The following is a 23,766-nucleotide window of genomic DNA, read 5'->3' as shown; positions in this document are numbered from 1 at the left end:
ACTGCAATAAAAAGAGAAAACTACCGAATGAACGTTCGCTACCAACCTAACGAACGAAAACGTCCGCTCTAGAGGCTTAACTAACGAACACTTGCTAATTAAAGAAATCGGTTCGAAATAAAAAAACAAAGCCGATCTAATCCTGACCGTTGAAGAGAGATCGAATGGTCGAGGTGGCTCTGGTGGCGATCCGCGGTGGTGGAGGTCGCCTGCAATGAAGAATACGGCGGCGGCGGCTTCGGCTTTGATCGGGGCGGCGTCTCCGGTAGTCGGCGGCTCCGGGCGAAGGCACGGGAAGGTGCGGCTCGGCTAGGCGCGTCCGATGATGGCGTCGGCGTCGGTCGAGGCGGCACGGCGCGGGCAGGCAGCAGCGACGACGGTGAGCAGCAATGGCGAGCGCCGCGGTGCGGCAGTGGCGGCAAGCGGTGTCGGCAGCGGCGGATTGGGCGCTGGTGGTGATGCTGCGGCGGACGAGGAGGAGAGGGCCCGGGGGAGAGTATTTATAGGAGGAGGGGCGAGGTGGCGTGGGGAAGGGGCTAGGCGGCGAGAAGAGTCCGGCGGCAGCACGGGTCGCCGGCGGCGGCGGCTTCGCTTGGGACTGTCCCGAGCTGGAGATGGGGCGGTGGCGCGGCGCTGTGCCGGCTGGGCCGCAGCCTGGCGAACTGGCCGTCCCGCTCCGGTCGGTCCTAACTCTTTTTTTGTTAAACAGAAAATAATTAAAAGAAAAACCAAATAAAACAAAACTATAATATAGAATATTATATATCAAAATTTTTAGAAAAAGATTTTCTATAAGATGAACATTTTTCTAGAGTCAAATAAAATCCACAAAAATTTACATAAAGCAAAGAGTGCTACTGGTTTATTTGAAAACGAAGTAAAAATATTTTAAAATACCAAAATGATTTCAAACCCATTTTTCTCCAATTTTCTAATGTAGGAAATCATTTTACCCTATTTTCCATATATTTTATTTTTGGAGAAAAATAATTTGAATAAAACCCAAATAACTCCAAATTGAAAATGATTCAAAGGGACTTTAAATTTGATTCTTTGAAACTTCCAACTCATATTTCATATGTTTTGAAGAAGTCATTTTATCTTCTCTCATGAAAGTCATCGAGTTGCATAAAGTTTCTGAATTGGAAATATTTCCAAATGAAGTTCAAATCTTTTCAAAACCCTTTTCATTTAATTAAATGGAAGAAGTCATGTCATCTTCTCTCCAGGGTTTTGTGATGAAATGAGTTTGAATTCATGGAAATCATAAATGCAAAATAAAAGTTCGGGAAAGTCATTTTACTCCCTCTCATTTAACTTTCAAAAAGTTTCAAATTTCACTCAGTTTCACACAAGCAACCACACCACAATCAAAAAAATAATCAAAACTATCTATTTAATATAACATTCCAAAATTTAGAATTTTGGAAAGTTACAATTGTTGAGATCCACTATTGTCATTCCGTACTACGGGTGCTTAGGCGGTACTTCTGCAGACTAGTGTTGCTCCTACTTCCACCTATTTTATAACTTCTGTTGCTCTCTGGTTAATTAACGGAAGTGGAACGGTAGTAGCACGGTAGTACCGCCTACACGGTACTTCCGCTGCGTGCTACAGTAGGTACTACCATTTGGAAAAATTAAGCCCCTCTGTTGCTCTCTGGATAATTAGCGGCACTGACACGGTAGTAGAAAGGTAGTACCACTCATGCGGTACTTCCGCTTGCTACTACCGCCGCTACTTCCGCTTAATTCTGAGGAGACTACAAGCTTCTGTTGCCCATTTCAGCATAAGCATAAGCAGTTGTTGAGCGGTAGTTACATGCTATTGCGTGGTACTTTCTCTCTGGCGCCGCTTCAATACCGTCATTCCTCCGTGCCTGTGATATAAAGCGGAAGTACCTCTCAAATGGACGGTAGTACTGCTCCGGTGGCACTACCGCTCGATGTCAAATGAGCAACAAGACAGGCTACCACATCGTCATATTCGCAACAATCATCTCCATCAACCCTAGCCGTCGCCATTTCCCATCTCCAAAGCAACTACCTTCATCACCACCATAGTTCTCAACCATCTAGTCATACCTATAATTATATATCCCATCCGGCATCCATTGTAAGACATATTATCAATCAATCAATAAATCTTCATGATATGTTCTTTAGTGAGTTCTTCGTGTGATCTGATCTTCATGTGTGAGTAGTTCAGTAAGGTCATGGGTTGAGGCAATGCCTTGCAAACCGATGTATTTGGTGGAGGGATAGATGGAAGACTTTGAAATAACGTCTCGTATGTGTAGCATAAAGCTACTTCGTAGTTGTATCTTGTCTTGCTCGCATTCTTCATCCATGCAGGTACCAAGGATCATGAAGAGCGAGTAACGAGGAGACTAAGGGTAGGGAGACCGTGATGTGATATTATGAACAGTAGTGACATAAATGTTTAGTACGATAACACGGAATATCTCTGGTGATTCAAGATGTGTAGTCATTAACGCAATGTATTTGTCTGATTGTTTCTATCTTAATTACCAAGGCAACTCCGTGCGACGGATATGATCTTTAGTTGGACCACTGACTCTTGATGCAGGACACGTTTCGGTCAAGATGTAATTTGAACACACAACCCACTTTGATACGTAGCAAGCAGATCTTGATGGATGACCTTCAGGGCACAAATTAAGATAATAATGGCCCCGACACAAATTTGTGGTTGTAATCATAAGTCACCACACCCATGCCTATTTCTATTATAAGTGTTTTAGTGTCAGCAAGATTCAAATCCAATCAAAAGCTTTAATTTAATTCTCTCGTAAAAACTTGTCAGAAACCCTTGCTTAAAGGACACCATCCTCTCGTGGGTTTGATAACTCACTCCTTTAAGCAAGCCATTCAACAACGAGGGGCTGTAATTCAAATATATCACTCCCTCTGATCTATAATAATTGTCAACTACTACAACCGCAACATTTATTTTGGACTGAAGGGAGTCGTTGGTAGGCGTAACTTTTGTATGACTATGTACGAATAGCTCCAACTAAAAAAAAAGTTCAAAAAGAAAGATCCAACTAAAAAAACTAAAAAAATGTAGGAAGAGCTGAATAGGATTTTCTGGTTCAAAAAAAAAGTCCTTTTACCCCATCCCATTGAAGGTGCTGTCTCGACTCTGACTAGTGTGGCCCGCATGGCAGTGGCAGGTGTCTGGACCCCAAAAATGCGTCAAGATTTCTCTTCACGATTTAGGTGTGCGGAGCCACTTCTTCTTCAGACTTCAGAGAACTGGCATCGGCGGCGGCCACGGTGAGGCCCTCTCCAGCTTCGGTATAGCGGAAGCCAACGGCCAGGGAGGCGGCAGCGAGCGGCGGGGTTCTCCTCGGCTTCATCTGCGTGGTCGCCGGCAGCAGATCTCGTGTACGCCACCACACTGTACCTCCTAGAGCAGCTGTACCTCGGGGGTGAGCAACGGCGGCTATGGAGCAACCTAGTCTTCCTAACTCTGCTCTCGTTTTTTCCTATTCCAGGTTAACGCCCAGGCTGCGCCGGTCCTGTAGGTGGTGAGCGGCGGCGGCGCCATCCTACCCCTCCACCCTCCAGGGATTCTTCAGGCCAGGTGGAACTATGAGCCGCCGCCTTGTCCCCGTGGCAGACGCATCTTGGAGAGGAAAATTGAAGAACGGTACAGTGCCGGAGACATTGGCACTGACGACGCACTCAACCTGTTCGACGAATTGATCCAGGTTGCTGGACCTTCCTCGGTCCGCGCCATCAACTGCCTCCTCACCGTGGTCCGCCGTGATTGCCCTGCGCTCGGCGTCTCCCTCTTCAACCGCGTCGCAAGGGCCAAGGTGCCTCCACACAATATCACCTATGGCATTCTAGTCGACTGCTGCTGCCGTGCTGGCCGCTTGGACCTTGGACACGCTGCCATGGGACACGTCATTAAGTTGGGATTTACAGCAGAAGCTATCGTCAATTTCAGCCACCTACTCAAGGCCATCTGTGCAGTGAAGAAGACCAGCTATGCAATGGACATCGTACTCCGGATAATGCCTGAGTTTAACTGCATACCAAACATTTTCTCCTATAACATTCTTTTCAAGGGTCTCTGCAACGAGAAGAGAAGCCAAGAGGCTCTCGACCTGATTCGCATCATGGTTGAGCATGGAGGTTGCTGCCAACCTGATGTGGTGACCTATAACACTGTAATCGATGGCTTGTTGAAAGAGGGTGAGGTAGGCAAGGCTTACAGCCTATTTTGTGAAATGCTGCGTCAGGGGGTATCGCCGGATGTTGTGACCTGTAGTTCGATTATCTCTGGCATGTGCAAGCTTCATGCAATGGACAAGGCTGAGGAGGTTCTTCAACAGATGCTTGATAGAAGAATTCTGCCAGATGTTGCCACATATAATAGTCTGATACATGGATATTATTCATTAGGACAGTGCGAAGAGGTGGATCGGATTTTCAAGGAGATGACTACAAATGGTGTTCAACCAGATATTGTAACTTACAATATACAGATGGATTATCTTTGCAAGAATGGAAGATGCGCAGAAGCTAGGAAGATTTTTGATTCTATGATCAGTTTGGGCCAAAAACCTACTGTTACTACCTACAACATTCTGCTTCATGGGTATGCTATGGAAAGATCGTTTCATGATATGAATTGTCTCATTGAGTTGATGGATGATAATGGTATTTCACCAGATCATTATGGCTACAACATACTCATATCTGCTTATGCTAAAGAAAAAATGGTTGATGATGTATTGCATATATTTACAAAAATGCGGCAGCAAGGATTGAACCCTGATGTTGCGAACTATGGAGCGGTAATAAACTTGCTTTCTAGTATTGGCCGAATGGATGATGCTATGTCCCAATACAATCAAATGATATATGAAGGATTACTCCCTGGTATCATACTTTTCAGCCAACTTATTAGTGGTTTCTGTTCTTGTGGCAAATGGGAGAAGGTTCATGAACTATTTTCTGAGATGTTGGATCGCGGCATCTGTCCCAACACAGTGTTCTTCAACACAATTATCGACCGCCTTTGCAAAAACGGAAGGGTTATGGAAGCCCAAGATCTCTTCGACCTGATGGTACACATGGGTGTGAGGCCTGATGTGTGTAATTATAACACATTGATAGGTGGATACTTGTTCATTGGTAAGATGGATGAAGTGAGCAAGTTACTTGACAATATGTGCTCAATTGGCTTGAACCCAAATGTTTTCACCTATGGCATACTGATCGATGGTTACTCTAAGAATGGAAGTATAGGTGATGCATTGGTTGTTTTTAGGGAAATGTTGGAAGGGAAGGTTAAGCCTTCTATTATCAGTTTTAATATTATGATTGGTGCGTTGCTTAAATGTGGCAGGAAGGAAGAAGCCAAAGATTTGTTTGATGGTATCTGGGCCAACGGATTAGTGCCTGATGTTGTTACCTATAGATTAATGATACACAAACTTATAGAAGAAGGTTCTCTACAAGAGTCTGATGATCTATTTGTTTCTATGGAGAAGGATGGCTGTGCTGCCGACTCCCGTATGCTAAATGCCATAGTTAGAAGGTTACTTCAGAAAGGGGAGATGCCAAGAGCTGGGACTTATCTGTCTAAAATTGATGAGAGGAGGTTCACCCTTGAAGCTTCCACTGCTAGCTTGTTGACTGCACTTGTGTCAGGGGGGAAAGGCCAGGAATATAAAGAGTTACTCCCCAAAAAATACCAATCTTTTCTGGAACAGGGCACTGATTGAAACCTTTTCTAGTGATTTTGCCTAGATACTGATCTGGACTGCTAATGGAGAGCTTAACTTTTCTTTGTAGGTTACCTCTCCCAACCTTTATTTGTTTAGTACGTCTCAAATGCAAGTCACTTCTCTTACAGTAATTCTGGCAGAAACTTTTAAGTAGGAGAAACGTTTGACTGTCACCATGAAGATGAACAACTATATGTGTTTCATTTATATGGCTGGCTACTAGTATTTATTTTTCTTTAATGATGTTGCACATTTCTTTATTAATTTTTAATGATGTTTTCATCGATGCCTTTTGTCTTACTTTTCTGCTGTACTGATGGACATATAGAATTTCATGTACTGTACTAAAATCCAAGGATGTTGCCTCAGAAGTTTGCTCCATGTTGCGTGCATGAAGCTTGAAATATTGGGTGTTATGATATCGTTTTTGCTTGAAAGGGTTTATGCTGTCAGTTGACTAGTTAGGAATGGTAGACCACTCCTTATTAAGTAAACGGAGATATGTAGGCATTATGGAGTTTGCACTACGTTTGTAATTGTCCAAATCAGTGTATATATTTGATTAAGTGGCATACCACACTAGTTTCTTTTTATAGGAAAAACAAGGGCCTACTCTGACATATTTAAATTAAAGTAGGTCAGGAACAAATGCCATAAGGGCGAATTAATTGCATAAAGATGCATACCCTGCTACATACCAAGTTCGGCATAGGATCTCGTTTTAGTGCTATGATGAAATATTAATTTCATCTCCTGTTCGAAAATTCTCCTGCATCTACAAAGACTAGGCTCATATTCTTCAGTGCTAGATACATCCGTTTGTTAATATGGGACGGTGGGAGTAGTTGCTACTTGCTACTATTACTGAACACAAGTTTTTCTTCTTCCCCAATCAGACTCTGACCATAATTTCTTATTCCACACCTTGTTTTTTCATGTCATTGCATATTTGTTGGCTACATATGTTTCCAAAAACACAGTGGAAAATTGGAGATTAACTTTGTTGGGAGTCATGCTAGTTGCTCTTACCATGGATGTAATAAGTAGGTGCTGAGAATGAATTTCTCGTAGATTTCTCATAGGTTTCTGGTGATCATGTTCACCGTCATAACTTGATTCTAAAGCTTACCTGACCACTAGTAGACAGGTTCTCGATTCCGAAATCGAAAGGACCAGCACCACTTAGACCACCAGTACTGAAGAGATACCCATATCATTGTGGGGCTGAGACAAATCATGTGCTTTTCTAGCTTGGACACGGATCATGCTTCAACATCATGTCTATCATGTACCCCTCACACATAAAGTAAACGAAATTACTCGAGCATGGGTTGTCCTTCAGACATTTCTTTCACCTATTAGTGTCTGAACGTGGTGAGCAGGTAAGCCTCCAAGGATGCAAAGGTCTTCATACTTGAACCTCTGCACTTCAAACTGTAACTGTAGTAGGTTGACGAGGGAGCACATCCAATTCGGAACCCACGGGATGGTTGCCTCCACGGTTGTCAGTGTTTGGAGGCCAAGCGGAGCATGGCATCATTCTAGCAGTATAAGCTGCAATCACAATTCTAGATAGATAAAGAACGAAGATTGTGTGTGCCTATTTCACAGAGAGAAGATGCAATAGCTTTCATGCACTCCCCTTTTGTATTTTCAGTGGCCTCTTGATCATCGCTAAGATCGATATTCAGCTTCCTCGAGGATTCTGTAGCTGGCCAAAATCTTGAACAAATTAAATTGGACGCTCAAAGTTTCTACCTGTTTCAACATCTTTGCATTTTCCCGATTCCTGCTTCAGGAAATTTAGCAAAGTCGTCAACAAATAGACGCCCCAGTTTTTCTAGATTAACTATAGATGATCTTAACTTTCCCTTGTGGGCTTGTGGCTCTTAGGTCCAACCTATGTAAAGAATATAGATATCCTATTTCTTCTGGGAGCTCACAAACACTTATCCAAGAGAGGTTGAGGTACCTCAGCTAGAATAACCTCCCAATATTTGCAACATCGTCATCTTCCAAATTACTGAAACCTGCAGAGCCCACAAGACGCAAATGCTTGACTCATCTAGAAGGAGGGATTCCCCACAACAATCCATATACTTGAACTGATCAGGCAGGAGACAATACATGGCTGATCTCTAGAAAAGAATTGCTTTCCTTTGTTGCTTGGAGGGAGAGTCGACAAACTTTGCTTCGTATTTGATCAATAGTTCGACCAGGAACAATAGTTTAAAAACCGGGCCGGAGCGGTGGTCGGACAGGAAAAATTGGAACCGGCGACCCCATCGGGTTTTTAAGTGCAGCGGACCGTTCGAGCAATCAAACCGGAAAAAACCGGTCAAACCGGCCGGTTTTTCTAAAAACCAATAAACCGGGCGGTTCATAGAAAAGCAGATGGTTCGATGTCGTTTCCAGAAAAGCCCCTCAATCGACTCGTTTTTTTTGCGAACAAGGTGGGGTAGAATTGGAAAAAAAGGAAGAAATAATCCCTCTTTTGGTAGGGTTTTGGCTGAACTTGGAGCATTTCACTCGATTTTGTCCACAACAAACCCCATTGGCGCAGCCGCCATCCTCTGGCGCCACCCTTGCCAGACGCCGTGGTGTGGCTACGACGCCTCTCCCTCACCACTCCATGCGGCAGCACCAGGTCACCAGCCCGTGTCGCCACTCTCGTGCCCGCCGTTCTTTGCCACCATTGTTGACAACTTGGGAGAGGGGACACCGGCGCTTGTTCGGACTGGTCCATCCAACTATGACTTCCCTTCGCTCCTATCAAATCGACCACACCTCCTGAGGGATCCTCCAGTTGCCTCCCTCCAATACAGAGTCCAAACCAGGAGTAGCCGAGCAGGAGGACTGGGATGCCTGATGGTCACCTCCGATTAAACATTTTTAAACTATTGATTGGTGTATTTATTGATAAAATATATATTATTTTATTGCTTAAAAACCAACAATCGAACCGGTGAATTGGCGGTCTGACCGGTAAAAACCTGAACCGAAAGTCTTGCCGGTTCGATTACTATGCCGGGAACACTATGGTGTAACAAAGTTTTCTTCGATTGACTTGGATATGATGAAGTCCATGACTGTATCATGAACTTGAAAACTTTTAACATTGCCATACTAGTTTGTCCTCATAAGTTGGATCAAACTTCTTTTCACGAGCTAACACTACTAGGGAAAACCTTATACATAAAGCCTTATCAGTAGCGCAGGGTAAAAGAGGCACTACTGCTAATTATTAGTAGCGTGTGCTAGTGTCAAGCGCTGCTAGTAGGTGGTTAGCAGTAGCGCGTTCTGGTGAACCGCGCTGCTGTTATGGCCAGCCAGGGCCCAGGTGCCCATCCCCACTTAGCAGTAGCGCTTGTCTTGGACCGGCGCTACAGCTAATGACTTTAGCAGTAGCATTAGTGAAGGAAATATGCCCTAGAGGCAATAATACAGTTATTATTTATTTCCTTATTTCATGATAAATGTTTATTATTCATGCTAATTGTATTAACCGGAAACATAATACATGTGTGAATATATAGACAAACAGAGTGTCACTAGTATGCCTCTACTAGACTAGCTCGTTGATCAAAGATGGTTATGTTTCCTAGCCATAGACATGGGTTGTCATTTGATTAACGGGATCACATCATTAGGAGAATGATGTGATTGACATGACCCATTCCGTTAGCTTAGCACACGATCGTTTAGTATGTTGCTATTGCTTTCTTCATGACTTATACATGTTCCTATGACTATGAGATTATGCAACTCCCGTTTACTGGAGGAACACTTTGTGTGCTACCAAACGTCACAACGTAACTGGGTGATTATAAAGGTGCTCTAGAGGTGTCTCCAAAGGTACATGTTGGGTTGGCGTATTTCGAGATTAGGATTTGTCACTCCAATTGTCGGAGAGGTATCTCTGGGCCCTCTCGGTAATGCACATCACTACAAGCCTTGCAAGCAATGTAGCTAATGAGTTAGTTACGGAATGATGCATTACATAACAAGTAAAGAGACTTGCCGGTAACGAGATTGAACTAGGTATTGGATACCGACGATCGAATCTCGGGCAAGTAACATACCGATGACAAAGGGAACAACGTATGTTGTTATGCGGTTTGACCGATAAAGATCTTCGTAGAATATGTGGGAGCCAATATGGGCATCCAGGTCCCGCTATTGGTTATTGACCAGAAAAGTGTCTCGGTCATGTCTACATAGTTCTCGAACCCGTAGGGTCCGCACGCTTAACATTTTTTTGACGATATAGTATTATATGAGTTATGTATGTTGGTAACCGAAGGTTGTTCCGAGTCCCGGATGAGATCATGGACATGACGAGGAACTCCGGAATGGTCCGGAGATAAAGTTTGATATATGGGATAATAGTGTTTGATCTCCGGAAGGGTTCCGGAATTCACCGAAAGGGGTTCCGAATGTTTCCCGAAATGTTTGGATACGAGAACACGTTATTTGGGCCAAAGGGGAAAGCCCACAAGGTTTTTGGAAAGCGCAAAAGGAAGTTTTGCGGAGTCCAGGGGCTAGACGCCAGGGTCCCTGGCGTCTGGGTCCAGACGCCAGGGACCCTGGCGTCTGGCCCTGGAGTCCGAGAAGGACTCTTGCCTTTCGGGTGAAACCGACTTTGTGGAGGTTTTTACTCCAAGTTTCGACCCCAAGGCTCAACATATAAATAGAGGGGCAGGGCTAGCACCAAAGACATCAAGAAACACCAAGACGTGTGCCGGCAACCCCGTCCCCTCTAGTTTATCCTCCGTCATAGTTTTCGTAGTGCTTAGGCGAAGCCCTGCGGAGATTGTTCTTCACCAACACCGTCACCACGCCGTCGTGCTGCCGGAACTCATCTACTACTTCGCCCGTCTTGCTGGATCGAGAAGGCGAGGACGTCATCGAGCTGAACGTGTGCAGAACTCGGAGGTGCCGTGCGTTCGGTACTTGGATCGGTCGGATCGTGAAGACATACGACTACATCAACCGCGTTGATAAACGCTTCCGCTTAGAGATCTTCAAGGGTATGAAGATACACTCCCCCTCTCGTTGCTATGCATCACCATGATCTTGCGTGTCCGTAAGAATATTTTTGAAATTACTACGTTCCCCAACAGTGGCATCCGAGCCTAGGTTTTATGCGTTGATATTATATGCACGAGTAGAACACAAGTGAGTTGTGGGCGATACAAGTCATACTGCTTACCAGCATGTCATACTTTGGTTCAGCGGTATTGTTGGATGAAGCGGCCCGGACAGACATTACGCGTACGCTTACGCGAGACTGGTTCTACCGACGTGCTTTGCACACAGGTGGCTGGCGGGTGTCAGTTTCTCCAACTTTAGTTGAACCGAGTGTGGCTACGCCCGGTCCTTGCGAAGGTTAAAACAGCACTAACTTGACGAATTATCGTTGTGGTTTTGACGCGTAGGTAAGAACGGTTCTTGCTCAGCCCGTAGCAGCCACGTAAAACTTGCAACAACAAAGTAGAGGACGTCTAACTTGTTTTTGCAGGGCATGTTGTGATGTGATATGGTCAAGACGTGATGCTATATTTTATTGTATGAGATGATCATGTTTTGTAACCGAGTTATCGGCAACAGGCATGAGCCATATGGTTGTCGCTTTATTGTATAAAATGCAAACGCCCTGTAATTGCTTTACTTAATCACTAAGCGGTAGCGATAGTCATAGAAGCAATAGTTGGCGAGACGACAACGATGCTACGATGGAGATCAAGGTGTCGCGCCGGTGACGATGGTGATCATGACGGTGCTTCGGAGATGAAGATCATAAGCACAAGATGATGATGGCCATATCATATCACTTATATTGATTGCATGTGATGTTTATCCTTTATGCATCTTATCTTGCTTTGATTGACGGTAGCATTTTAAGATGATCTCTCACTAATTATCAAGAAGTGTTCTCCCTGAGTACGCACCGTTGCCAAAGTTCGTCGTGCTCAGACACCACGTGATGATCGGGTATGATAAGCTCTACGTCCATCTAGAACGGGTGCAAGCCAGTTTTGCACACGCGGAATACTTAGGTTAAACTTGACGAGCCTAGCATATGCAGATACGGCCTCGGAACACGGAGACCGAAAGGTCGAGCGTGAATCATATAGTAGATATGATCAACATAGTGATGTTCACCATTGAAAACTACTCCATCTCACGTGATGATCGGTTATGGTTTAGTTGATTTGGATCACGTGATCACTTAGATGACTAGAGAGATGTCTGTCTAAGTGGGAGTTCTTAAGTAATATGATTAATTGAACTTAAATTTATCATGAACTTAGTCCTAGTAGTATTTTGCAAATTATGTTGTATATCAATAGCTCGCGTTGTTGCTTTCATATGTTTATTTTGATATGTTCCTAGAGAAAATTGTGTTGAAAGATGTTAGAAGCAATGATGCGGATTGGATCCGTGATCTGAGGTTTATCCTCATTGCTGCACAAAAGAATTATGTCCTTAATGCACCACTAGGTGACAGACCTATTGCAGGAGCAGATGTAGACGTTATGAACGTTTGACTAGCTCAATATGATGACTACTTGATAGTTTAGTGCACCATGCTTAACGGCTTAGAATCGGGACTTCAAAGACGTTTTGAATGTCATGGACCATATGAGATGTTCCAGGAATTGAAGTTAATATTTCAAGCAAATACCCGAGTTGAGAGATAGGAAATCTCCAACAAGTTCTATAGCTGAAATATGGAGGAGAATCGCTCAATTAGTGAGCATGTGCTCAGAGTGTCTGGGTACTACAATCGCTTGAATCAAGTGGGAGTTAACCTTCCAGATAAGATAGTGATTGACAGAATTCTCTAGTCACCATCACCGAGTTAGTAGAACTTCGTGATGAACTATAATATGCAAGGGATAACAGAAACAATTCTCCAGCTCTTCGTGATGCTGAAATCGACGAAGGTAGAAATCAAGAAAAACATCAAGTGTTGATGGTTGACGAGACCACTAGTTTCAAGAAAAGGGCAAAAGGAAGAAGGGGAACTTCAAGAAGAATGGCAAGCAAGTTGCTTCTCAAGTGAAGAAGCCCAAGTCTGGTCCTAAGCCTGAGACTAAGTGCCTCTACTGCAAAGGGACTGGTCACTGGAAGCAGAACTGCCCCAAGTATTTGGCGGATAAGAAGGATGGCAAAGTGAACAAAGGTATATTGGATATACATGTTATTGATGTGTATTTTACTATTGTTTATAGCAACCCCTCGGCATTTGATACTGGTTCAGTTGCTAATAGTAGTAACTCGAAACGGGAGTTGCTGAATAAACAGAAAATAGTAAAAAGGCGAGGTGACGATGTGTGTTGGAAGTAGTTCCAAGATTGATATGATCATCAAAGCACACTCCCTATACTTTCGGGATTAGTGTTGAAACTAAATAAATGTTATTTGGTGTTTACGTTAAGCATGAATATGATTTGATCATGTTTATTGCAATACGGTTATTTATTTAAGTTAGAGAACAATTGTTGTTCTGTTTACATGAATAAAACCTTCTATGGTCATACACACCAACGAAAATGGTTTGTTGGATCTCGATCGTAGTGATACACATATTCATAATATTGAAGTCAAAAGATGCAAAGTTAATAATGATAGTGCAAATTATTTGTGGCACTGCCGTTTAAGTCATATTGGTGTAAAGCGCATGAAGAAACTCCATGCTGATGGGATTTTGGAATCACTTGATTATGAATCACTTGATGCTTGCGAACCATGCCTCATGGGCAAGATGACTAAAACTCCGTTCTCCGGAACAATGGAGCGAGCAACTGACTTATTGGAAATAATACATACTGATGTATGCGATCCGATGAGTGTTAAGGCTCACGGCAAGTATCATTATTTTCTGACTTTCACAGATGATTTGAGCAGATATGGGTATATCTACTTGATGAAACACAAGTCTGAAACATTTGAAAAGTTCAAAGAATTTCAGAGTGAAGTGGAGAATCATCGTAACAAGAAAATAAAAGTTTCTACGATATGATGGCAGAGGTAAAATATTTGAGTTATGGGTTTGGCCTTTAGTTAAAACAATGTGGAATAGTTTCACAAATTCGTGTCACCTGGAACACCACAGCATAATGGTGTGTCCGAACATCATAACCGTACTTTATTGGATATTGTACAATCTGTGATGTTTCTTACCGATTTACCACTATCGTTTTGGGGTCATGCATTAAAGACAGATGCATTCATGTTAAAAAGGGGCACCATCTAAGTCCGTTGAGACGACACAATATGAACTGTGGTTTGGAAAGAAATCAAAGTTGTCGTTTCTTAAAGTTTGGGGTTGCGATGCTTATGTGAAAAAGTTTCATCCTGATAAGCTCAAACCCAAATCGGAGAAATGTGTCTTCATAGGATACCCAAAGGAGAAAGTTGGGTACACCTTCTATCACAGATCCGAAGGCAAGACATTCGTTGCTAAGAATGGATCCTTTCTAGAGAAGGAGTTTCTCTCGAAAGAAGTGAGTGGGAGGAAAGTAGAACTTGATAAGGTAATTGTACCTTCTCCCTTATTGGAAAGTAGTTCATCACAGAAATCTGTTCCTGTGACTACTACACCAATTAGTGAGGAAGCTAATGATGATGATCATGTAACTTCAGATCAAGTTACTGCCGAATCTCGTAGGTAAACCACAGTGAGATCCGCACCAGAGTGGTACGGTAATCCTATTCTGGAGGTCATGTTACTTGACCATGACAAACCTATGAACTATGAGGAAGCGATGATGAGCCCAGATTCCGCGAAATGGTTTGAGGCCATGAAATCTGAGATGGGATCCATGTATGAGAACAAAGTATGGACTTTGGTTGACTTGCCCGATGATCGGCAAGCCATAGAAAATAAATGGATCTTCAAGAGGAAGACAGACGTTGATAGTAGTGTTACTATCTACAAAGCTAGAATTGTCGCAAAAGGTTTTCAACAAGTTCAAGGTGTTGACTACGATGAGAGTTTCTCACTCGTATCTATGTTACTATCTACAAGTCTGTCTGAATCATGTTAGCAATTGCCGCATTTTATGAAATCTGGCAAATGGATAAACAAAATTGCATTCCTTAATGGATTTATTAAAGAAGAGTTGTATATGATGCAACCAGAAGGTTTTGTCAATCCTAAAGGTGCTAACAAAATATGCAAGCTCCAGTGATCTATCTATGGACAGGTGCAAGCATCTCGGAGTTGGAATATACGCTTTGATAAGTTGATCAAAGCATATAGTTTTATACAGACTGGCAGTGAAGCCTGTATTTACAAGAAAGTGAGTGGGAGCACTACAACATTTCTGATAAGTATATGTGAATGACATATTGTTGATCGGAAATAATGTAAAATTATTCTGCAAAGCATAAAGGAGTGTTTGAAAGGAGTTTCTCAAAGAAAGACCTCGGTGAAGCTGCTTACATATTGAGCATCAAGATCTATAGAGATAGATCAAAACGCTTGATAAGTTTTTTCAATGAATACATACCTTGATAAGATTTTGAAGTAGTTCAAAATGGAACAGTTAAAGAAAGAGTTCTTACCTGTATTATAAGGTGTGAAATTGAGTAGGACTCAAAGCCCGACCACGGCAGAAGATAGAAAGAGAATGAAAGTCATTCCCTATGCCTCAGTCATAGGTTCTATAAAGTATGTCATGTTGTGTACCAGATCTATTGTATACCCTACACTGATTTTGGCAAGGGAGTACAATAGTGATCTAGGAGTAGATCACTGGACAGCGGTCAAAATTATCCTTAGAGGAATAAGGATATGTTTCTCGATTATGAAGGTGACAAAAAGGTTCGTCGTAAAGGGTTACGTCGATGCAAGTTTTGACACTAATCTAGATGATTCAAAGTCTCGGTCTAGATACATATTGAAAGTGGGAGCAATTAGCTAGAGTAGCTCCGTGCAGAGCATTGTAGACATAGAAATTTGCAAAATACTTACGGATCTGAATGTGACAGACCCGTTGACTAAAATTATCTCACAAGCAAAACATGATCACACCTTAGTACTCTTTGGGTGTTAATCACATAGCGATGTGAACTAGATTATTGACTCTAGCAAACCCTTTGGGTGTTGGTCACATGACGATGTGAACTATGGGTGCTAATCACATGGTGATGTGAATTATTGGTGTTATATCACATGGCGATGTGAATTAGATTATTGACTCTAGTGCAAGTGGGAGACTGAAGGAAATATGCCCTAGAGGCAATAATAAAGTTATTATTTATTTCCTTATTTCATGATAAATGTTTATTATTCACGCTAGAATTGTATTAACGGGAAACATAATACATGTGTGAATATATAGACAAACAGAGTGTCACTAGTATGCCTCTACTAGACTAGCTCGTTGATCAAAGATGGTTATGTTTCCTAGCCATAGACATGGGTTGTCATTTGATTAACGGGATCACATCATTAGGAGAATGATGTGATTGACATGACCCATTCCGTTAGCTTAGCACACGATCGTTTAGTATGTTGCTATTGCTTTCTTCATGACTTATACATGTTCCTATGACTATGAGATTATGCAACTCCAGTTTACCGGAGGAACACTTTGTGTGCTACCAAACGTCACAACGTAACTGGGTGATTATAAAGGTGCTCTACAGGTGTCTCCATAGGTACATGTTGGGTTGGCGTATTTCGAGATTAGGATTTGTCACTCCAATTGTCGGAGAGGTATCTCTGGGCCCTCTCGTTAATGCACATCACTACAAGCCTTGCAAGCAATGTAGCTAATGAGTTAGTTTTGGAATTATGCATTATGTAACGAGTAAAGAGACTTGCCGGTAACGAGATTGAACTAGGTATTGGATACCGATGATCGAATCTCGGGCAAGTAACATACCGATGACAAAGGGAACAACGTATGTTGTTATGCGGGTTGACCGATAAAGATCTTCGTAGAATATGTGGGAGCCAATATGGGCATCCAGGTCCCGCTATTGGTTATTGACCGGAAACGTGTCTCGGTCATGTCTACATAGTTCTCGAAACCGTAGGGTCCGCACGCTTAACGTTTCGTTGACGATATAGTATTATATGAGTTATGTATGTTGGTAACCGAAGGTTGTTCGGAGTCCCGGATGAGATAATGGACATGACGAGAAACTCCGGAATGGTCCGGAGATAAAGTTTGATATATGGGATAATAGTGTTTGATCTCCGGAAGGGTTCCGGAATTCACCGGAAGGGGTTCCGGATGTTTCCCGAAATGTTTGGGTACGAGAACACGTTATTTGGGCCAAAGGGGAAAGCCCACAAGGTTTTTGGAAAGCGCAAAAGGAAGTTTTGCCGAGTCCAGGGGCCAGACGCCAGGGTCCCTGGCGTCTGGGTCCAGACGCCGGGGACCCTGGCGTCTGGCCCTGGAGTCCGAGAAGGACTCTTGCCTTTCGGGTGAAACCGACTTTGTGGAGGCTTTTACTCCAAGTTTCAACCCCAAGGCTCAACATATAAATAGAGGGGCAGGGCTAGCACCAAAGACATCAAGAAACACCAAGCCGTGTGCCGGCAACCCCGTCCCCTCTAGTTTATCCTCCATCGTAGTTTCCGTATTGCTTAGGCGAAGCCCTGCGGAGATTGTTCTTCACCAACACCGTCACCACGCTGTTGTGCTGCCGGAACTCATCTACTACTTCGCACGTCTTGCTGGATCGAGAAGGCGAGGACGTCATCGAGCTGAACGTGTGTAGAACTCGGAGGTGCCGTGCGTTCGGTACTTGGATCGGTCGGATCGTGAAGACGTACGACTACATCAACTGCGTTGATAAACGCTTCCGCTTAGCGATCTTCAAGGGTATGAAGATACACTCCCCCACTCGTTGCTATGCATCACCATGATCTTGCGTGTGCGTAGGAATATTTTTGAAATTACTACGTTCCCCAACAATTAGGCCTAAACACGCGCTACTACTAAGTCCATGTTATCATTGTCCTCCCCGCCTGACCTCTCAGTCTCCCTCCTCACTCTCCATCTCTACTCTCTCTCCCACCCTTGTCGACCCGCCCCGCACTGCTCCGGCCGCGCTCCCCCGCGCCCGCCCTCCCTCGCACTCTGGCCGCAGTCCCAGCGCCGGCCCTCCCCCGCGCCTGCCCTCTCCATCTCCTCGGCCCCGGGCTGCCTACCGTTGAGTACCTCATTCTCCTCTCAATTCACCCAAAATCTAGGTATCTCTGAATGTGTTAGATGAATTAGCAAATGCAATATGTTCATATTTTTTACTAATTTTGTTAATATATATGAACCCTAGGTGTTCATATATATGAGCCCATTTCATCATTAGAGCACTAAATAGGTTTTTTGAGTACAATAGAATGTAGATATATGTAACCCTAGGTGTTCATATATATGAACCTACTACTAGTAGAGATCTTATAGATAAATGGGTGGATGAAATTAGTTTTTTTAATGCTTGGATAGATAGATGGATAGCCAGATGGATTAAACTAGGTTTTATTTAGTAATGCTTTGGATAGATAGATGGATGGATAGCTGTTAGGGTTAGAACTAGGGTATTTTAGATAATACAATTTTTTTAGTTAAAAAACTATTAATATAATTTTTTTAGTAAATATAGGTCTTTTGAATCAGCATAATAATGTTTAGTTGATAGCTTATAGGGTTTCACTAATTCCTAAAATCAGCATAATAATGTTTTTTTGCAGAAATCAAGGAGCCCCTGCATCATCCCCGGCGTCGTCCCCGTCACCGACCCCTTCCGACCTCGAGGTAAGACCAGCCAAATCCCCATGTTGTTGATGTCGTGATGTAGATGTTTTCATAGATGTAGTAGAGTAGTAGATGAGTAGCTGTGACAATGTGATGAAGCTAGTTTTTTTGAGAAAGTATCCATGAGGCTACTCCCTGTTATATGCACTTATGTTTCATTATCAATGCAGAGAACACCTCCGAGTGGCCTATGTTTTGCCGGAGTGTTGATTCATTTCCGTTCCAGCAAATTTCAGGCGCTCGATATGTCCTATTTTGGCGAAGGTCATGCCGGATTTTTCCGTGAATTTTAGCATGGCTTGTGCTAGAATATAGGAAATATCGAGTGCCTTGGATTTGCCGGAAAGAGAATTGAACGACATTTTGGGTTGACTTTAAGTCTGTCGGTGCTCCATACATGATAGTCAAAAAAACAGTGAGGGAGAGTGTCCACCATATATGAGAGATGAAGAATCCCGACTGTTGTCGTGAGGGGAGCATCTTCTTCATTTGAAGGTGCTAGACATTTTGGTGTAATGCACTTTCAAATGAAAGTAGGAGCTTACATCACCGATGATTGCAAATGTTAGGGAGGAAGAAGAATCCCGACTGTTGTCATGGGGGTCGCTTCTCCTTCGTTCCCGTGTGCTAGACATTTTGGTGTAATACACTCGGGGACAAAGGGAGGAGTGACCATCACCGACGGTCTAATATATACACCACGTGAGCTGTGAGTTTTCAAGAAAAGACCCGACAGACCGATAGTCAACCCTTGATGAATAATAATGATCTAATTTATTTTTTGTAGTACATATATTGAATTTCAGAACTTTAATCTTTGAATTATGAACATAGGAAATGTCTGACGACGATGATAGGATCCAAGAGTGCGAGTACTGCGGCGACGACCAGGGTCTGTGCGATAGGCCTCACCTGGAAGGCAGTTGTCGCTTCAGTATTAAGCTCGACGAGACCTTCGATGTTTATATGGTACGCAACGACGACAAGTCTTTTTCCGTAATTAAGCATGACTTATGTTTCTTCAACGTGTAACTTCCACTTTCTACAATTTGACTAGTGCATCCCCTGCCATGCAAGACGTTATGTCTTGGAGAAGCTAGATTTCGAAGATCATGAGAATATGCATATAAAGAGAGTTCACCTCAGGACCCATCATGGTTATGCTTTTAACGTAAAGCTATACAATGCGGTGACATACTCCCATTTTGGTTGCTCGAATTGGGCAGCACTGTGCAAGGTGTATGGTTTTCAGGAGGGTAGGTATGTCACCTTCGATCTGGGTGATGATCCTGAAGATGACATGGATGAAGATAATGTCGACGAAGCTAATATCGACATTTGGGTCGATGTTCATAAGCTTCCACTTATAACTCTATGTGATTTTCTCAAACATACTCAATAAGTAATTTATATCGTATTTATAAAAATAGTTGACAGCTTATTTCCATTGACAGCTTATTTCCATTCTTCAAGAAATGTAAGGAAAGTAGTAGACAAAACCTACAACAGCTATGGGTCTGAGCTATTTGCGAGGAGATAAATCATTTTGTTTTATGGATTAAAGATGTTGAGACTTTTAAGACGAATTATCATATCCCTCCAAGTTATTCTCAATACGTGCCACTACTGCACGTGTTGAACTACGGTAACATCCATCGAGATATCATGGTAAGATTTTTCCTACTATGTCATCGGTGCATTTTTTGCATAGGTCCTTTTAAGCTAAACTACATTTTGCTAAGTATGTTATTATGATGTTCTTCAATAGAAACTCCCGGCGGATTATATACCTAGTTTTATGGAAATGAAAGGTGACATGAAGATTGTTAGCTTACGACCAAGTTGGCCTACGATTCACCGTAGTGCATACACGATTCATCGAAGCGATGACATCCTCACAATCAAAGCTTGGAGAAACATTCTGAAAGATCGCAGAGAACTACTTGGGGGCAGCATCAAGTGCAACCCACAAATGAGCGACAGGTTCATCTGTATTCTCCATAATAGAGAATCAGGGGTTTACCTGTTTTATGCTATTTTACCTTCGAGAGAGTAGGAGGTCTTAGGTAGTTATGTTCTACATTGTGCTAGAATGATGAGCTACTTCTTATATGACTATGATGATGAGTTGTTATCATGATGATGATGAGTTATGTGCTACCTTTGTGCTAGAATGATGAGCTAGTTCCTATATATATGACTATGATGATTATTTGTTATTATAATGATGAGGATGATGTATGAGTTCTTATATGAATATGATGATGAGTTATTATGATCATGTTGAGTTATTATGTCATTGGGTGGAAGAAACACGGATTAGATTCATGTGACAAAAAGTTGGATTAGTCGTCCTACTAATCCAACTTTTGGTCACATGAATCTAATCCGTATTTCTTCCACCTAATAATATAATAACTCAACATGATCATAATGATATAACAACCCTCGTATGACCAAAAAATTTATAACGATGTATAAATACAAAGGAAAATATGCAGCAGAAAAAAACTCAAAAACTAATAACAGTACCGAGGGGCATGACTTTAGCAGCAGCATGCTCTTAACAAATACCGGTGCTAAGAATTAATTTCTCGCTAGGTTTAACAAGTTGGCCAGAGGTAATCCTCCTTTTCTAACTTTTTTTTAGGTTTAACAAGTTTTAAATACAGGCTCTCTTTTTTTAAGTACTATTTGCTCTTACAAATAAGTGTTACATTAGCTGAACTTCCCTATTGAGATCTTACAAATAAGTTTTAGGGATTTCCTTGATTTATAGCTTGCCAGACAGTTTTGTTAGAGGAAAATGACCAATAAAAAGAAAAATAATGGTCAGTCGATAATTAATACGCCGCTTGAAGAAAAACACGTGAGCAGGCAACAAAGGAGAGTTGTAGATATAGGGACAAAGAATTAGCTGTAGATAAGTATGTACATGGTGACAAAATCGAGAGTAGGGAACCTAGGGTGTGTGCTGAGTGCTCTCTCCAGGGTCGCCTTTGTGGCCTCAAGAGTGCAATGCAGTCTCCATTATATGCTCTCTCCATGTGACAGTGGTGAGACCGCAGGGGATCTCGATTTCTGAAATCAAAAGGACCAGTACCACTTAGATTACCAGTATTAAATAGATACTCGTTCATTGTTGGGCTGAAACAAATCTTGAGCTTTTCAAACTTGAGCATGGGATCCTGCTTCGGACATCATCTCTATTCCTAACCCACGGTACATGCTGTAAGCAAAATTCCTCAAGCATGGGAATCCCATTTCGCCTCTAACAGTGAGCTATCCTTCAGACATTCTTTCTCTTATTAGTGTCTAGATGAGGAGAGCAGGTAAGCCTAGAACGATGCAGAGGTCTTCATGCATGCTTCACCTTCTGCAGTACAAAACTGTAACTGCTAAAGGTTGACGAGGGAGCCCATCCAATAGCTTTCATGCACTCCTTTCTATCTTCAGTGGCTTTTGATCATCGCTAAGATCGATATTCAGCTTCCTCAGATTCTGCAGCCGGCCAAAATCTTGAACAAATTAAATTGGCTGCTTGAATGCTCTGACCTGTTTCAACATCTGTAGAGCTTGCATCTCCCCAATTCCTCCTTCAGGAAATTTAGCAGAGTCGCAAATGCTTCAACTCATCTAGAGAAGGGATTCCCCACAACAACCCAAATACTGGAAGTGATCCGGCATGAGATAATACAAGGTGGATCTCTAGAAAAGAATCGCTCTCCTTGATAGCTTGGAGGGAGAGTTGCTGAACTGTGCTTCGTATCTGATCAATAGTTGGACGGGCAACACTATGGTGTAACAAAGTTCTATTTGATTGACTTTGATATGATGTAGTCCATGACTGTATCATGAAGTTGACAACTTTTAACATTACCATACTGGTCTGTCTTCATAGCTTGGATGAACCTTCTATTCACGAGCTCACTAAAAACACTGTGCGATAGCGGAAAACGTCTTGCCTCGAGAGAGGGACGTGCTTCATGTTATAAAGAGGGGGCGCAGCCACCCTAGCCCGCTCGGTACAAGCAGTTTGTATACAGAGAGATATTCTAGGGAGAATACTTGGAGGAGGAGATAGATACAATTGAGATAGGTGTTTAAACTACCCAACTACCTATTCTATCCTTGACTCACACGTAATCTTCTCCTAGTACCGGCCGGTGGCATCCAACGTGATATGATGTTTAACACACTCCCTTAATCACAACTTTATCAAGTTGAGATTATGCTTGAAGTCTTCAAAGCTTCTTGTAGGCAAGGGCTTTGTGAATCCATCTGCGAGTTCATCTCTAGAATGCACAAAGCGAATCTCATGTTGCTTCTGAGCAACTCTCTCTCTGACAAAGTGAAAGTCTATATCTATGTGTTTTGTCCTGGCATGGAAAACTGGGTTTGCAGAGAGATATGTAGCACCACGATTGTCACACCATAAGCAAGGAACTTGTTTACTTTGAACACCAAGTTCCTTTAACATGGACTGAACCCATATAATCTCAGCTGTTGCATTTGCTAATGCCTTGTATTCTGCCTCTGTATTTGACCTGGACATAGTAGCATGTTTTGGTGCACACCAAGATATCAAATTTGGTCCAAAGAATACTGCAAAACCACCAGTAGAGTGTCTGTCATCCAGACAGCCTGCCCAAACAGAGTCAGAGAAGGCACTCACAAGAGTAGAATGTGATTTGCTGAAAGTTAGATCCAGACTTAGAGTGTGCTTCACATATCTGACTATACGTTTTGCAGCTGTCAAATGAACATTGGTAGGTGCATGAAGAAATTGGCAGACTTTGTTAACAGCAAATGAGATATCAGGCCTAGTAAGTGTGAGATACTGAAGAGCCCCAACTAGGCTTCTGTATTTGGTGCTGTCTTCTGAACTCAAGAGTTCACCCTCTGCAAGAGATAGCTTTTCTGAGCTGGGCAGTGGGGTAAGTGAAGGTTTACAACCTTTTAATCCTGCCTTCTTAACCAAATCAGTTGCATACTTTTCTTGAGAGAGGAGAAGTCCATCCTTGTGCTTCCTCACCTCAATCCCAAGAAAATAATGCAAGTCACCAAGATCCTTTAGAGCAAAATCTACACTCAAGTCCTTGAGCAGCCCTGTGATTTCTTCATCAGATGAGCTGGTTACAATGATATCATCAACATATATGAGAACAAACATGCATGTGTTGAACTTTTTGTAGATGAACAATGACGTGTCAGAC

General features: G+C 42.6%; 1 protein-coding gene across 1 annotated transcript; it reads left to right on the top strand.

Annotated features, from left to right (window-relative positions):
• The first annotated feature begins 325 nt into the window (after window positions 1-325).
• LOC119320549 (protein Rf1, mitochondrial-like) lies at window positions 326-5,912 on the top strand. The gene is made up of 2 exons (XM_037594604.1): window positions 326-496; window positions 3,552-5,912. The coding sequence occupies exons 1-2, from the start codon at window positions 326-328 to the stop codon at window positions 5,763-5,765; spliced, it is 2,385 nt and encodes a 794-aa protein (XP_037450501.1). The 3' UTR covers window positions 5,766-5,912.
• The last annotated feature ends 17,854 nt before the right edge of the window (window positions 5,913-23,766 follow it).

The sequence above is a fragment of the Triticum dicoccoides genome, chromosome 6B (assembly GCF_002162155.2).
Source record: "Triticum dicoccoides isolate Atlit2015 ecotype Zavitan chromosome 6B, WEW_v2.0, whole genome shotgun sequence".
NCBI classification, from domain to species: domain Eukaryota; kingdom Viridiplantae; phylum Streptophyta; class Magnoliopsida; order Poales; family Poaceae; genus Triticum; species Triticum dicoccoides.
This window is presented reverse-complemented; position numbering and strand designations above follow the sequence as displayed.

What these genes read in the sequence shown, in the direction of transcription:
- LOC119320549 (XM_037594604.1), top strand. Translation starts at nt 326, where the DNA reads ATGGCGTCGGCGTCGGTCGAGGCGGCACGGCGCGGGCAGGCAGCAGCG. An exon ending in AGGAGAGGGCCCGGGGGAGA is followed by an intron (nt 497 to 3,551) that starts GTATTTATAGGA and finishes CCGGTCCTGTAG; the next exon opens with GTGGTGAGCGGCGGCGGCGC.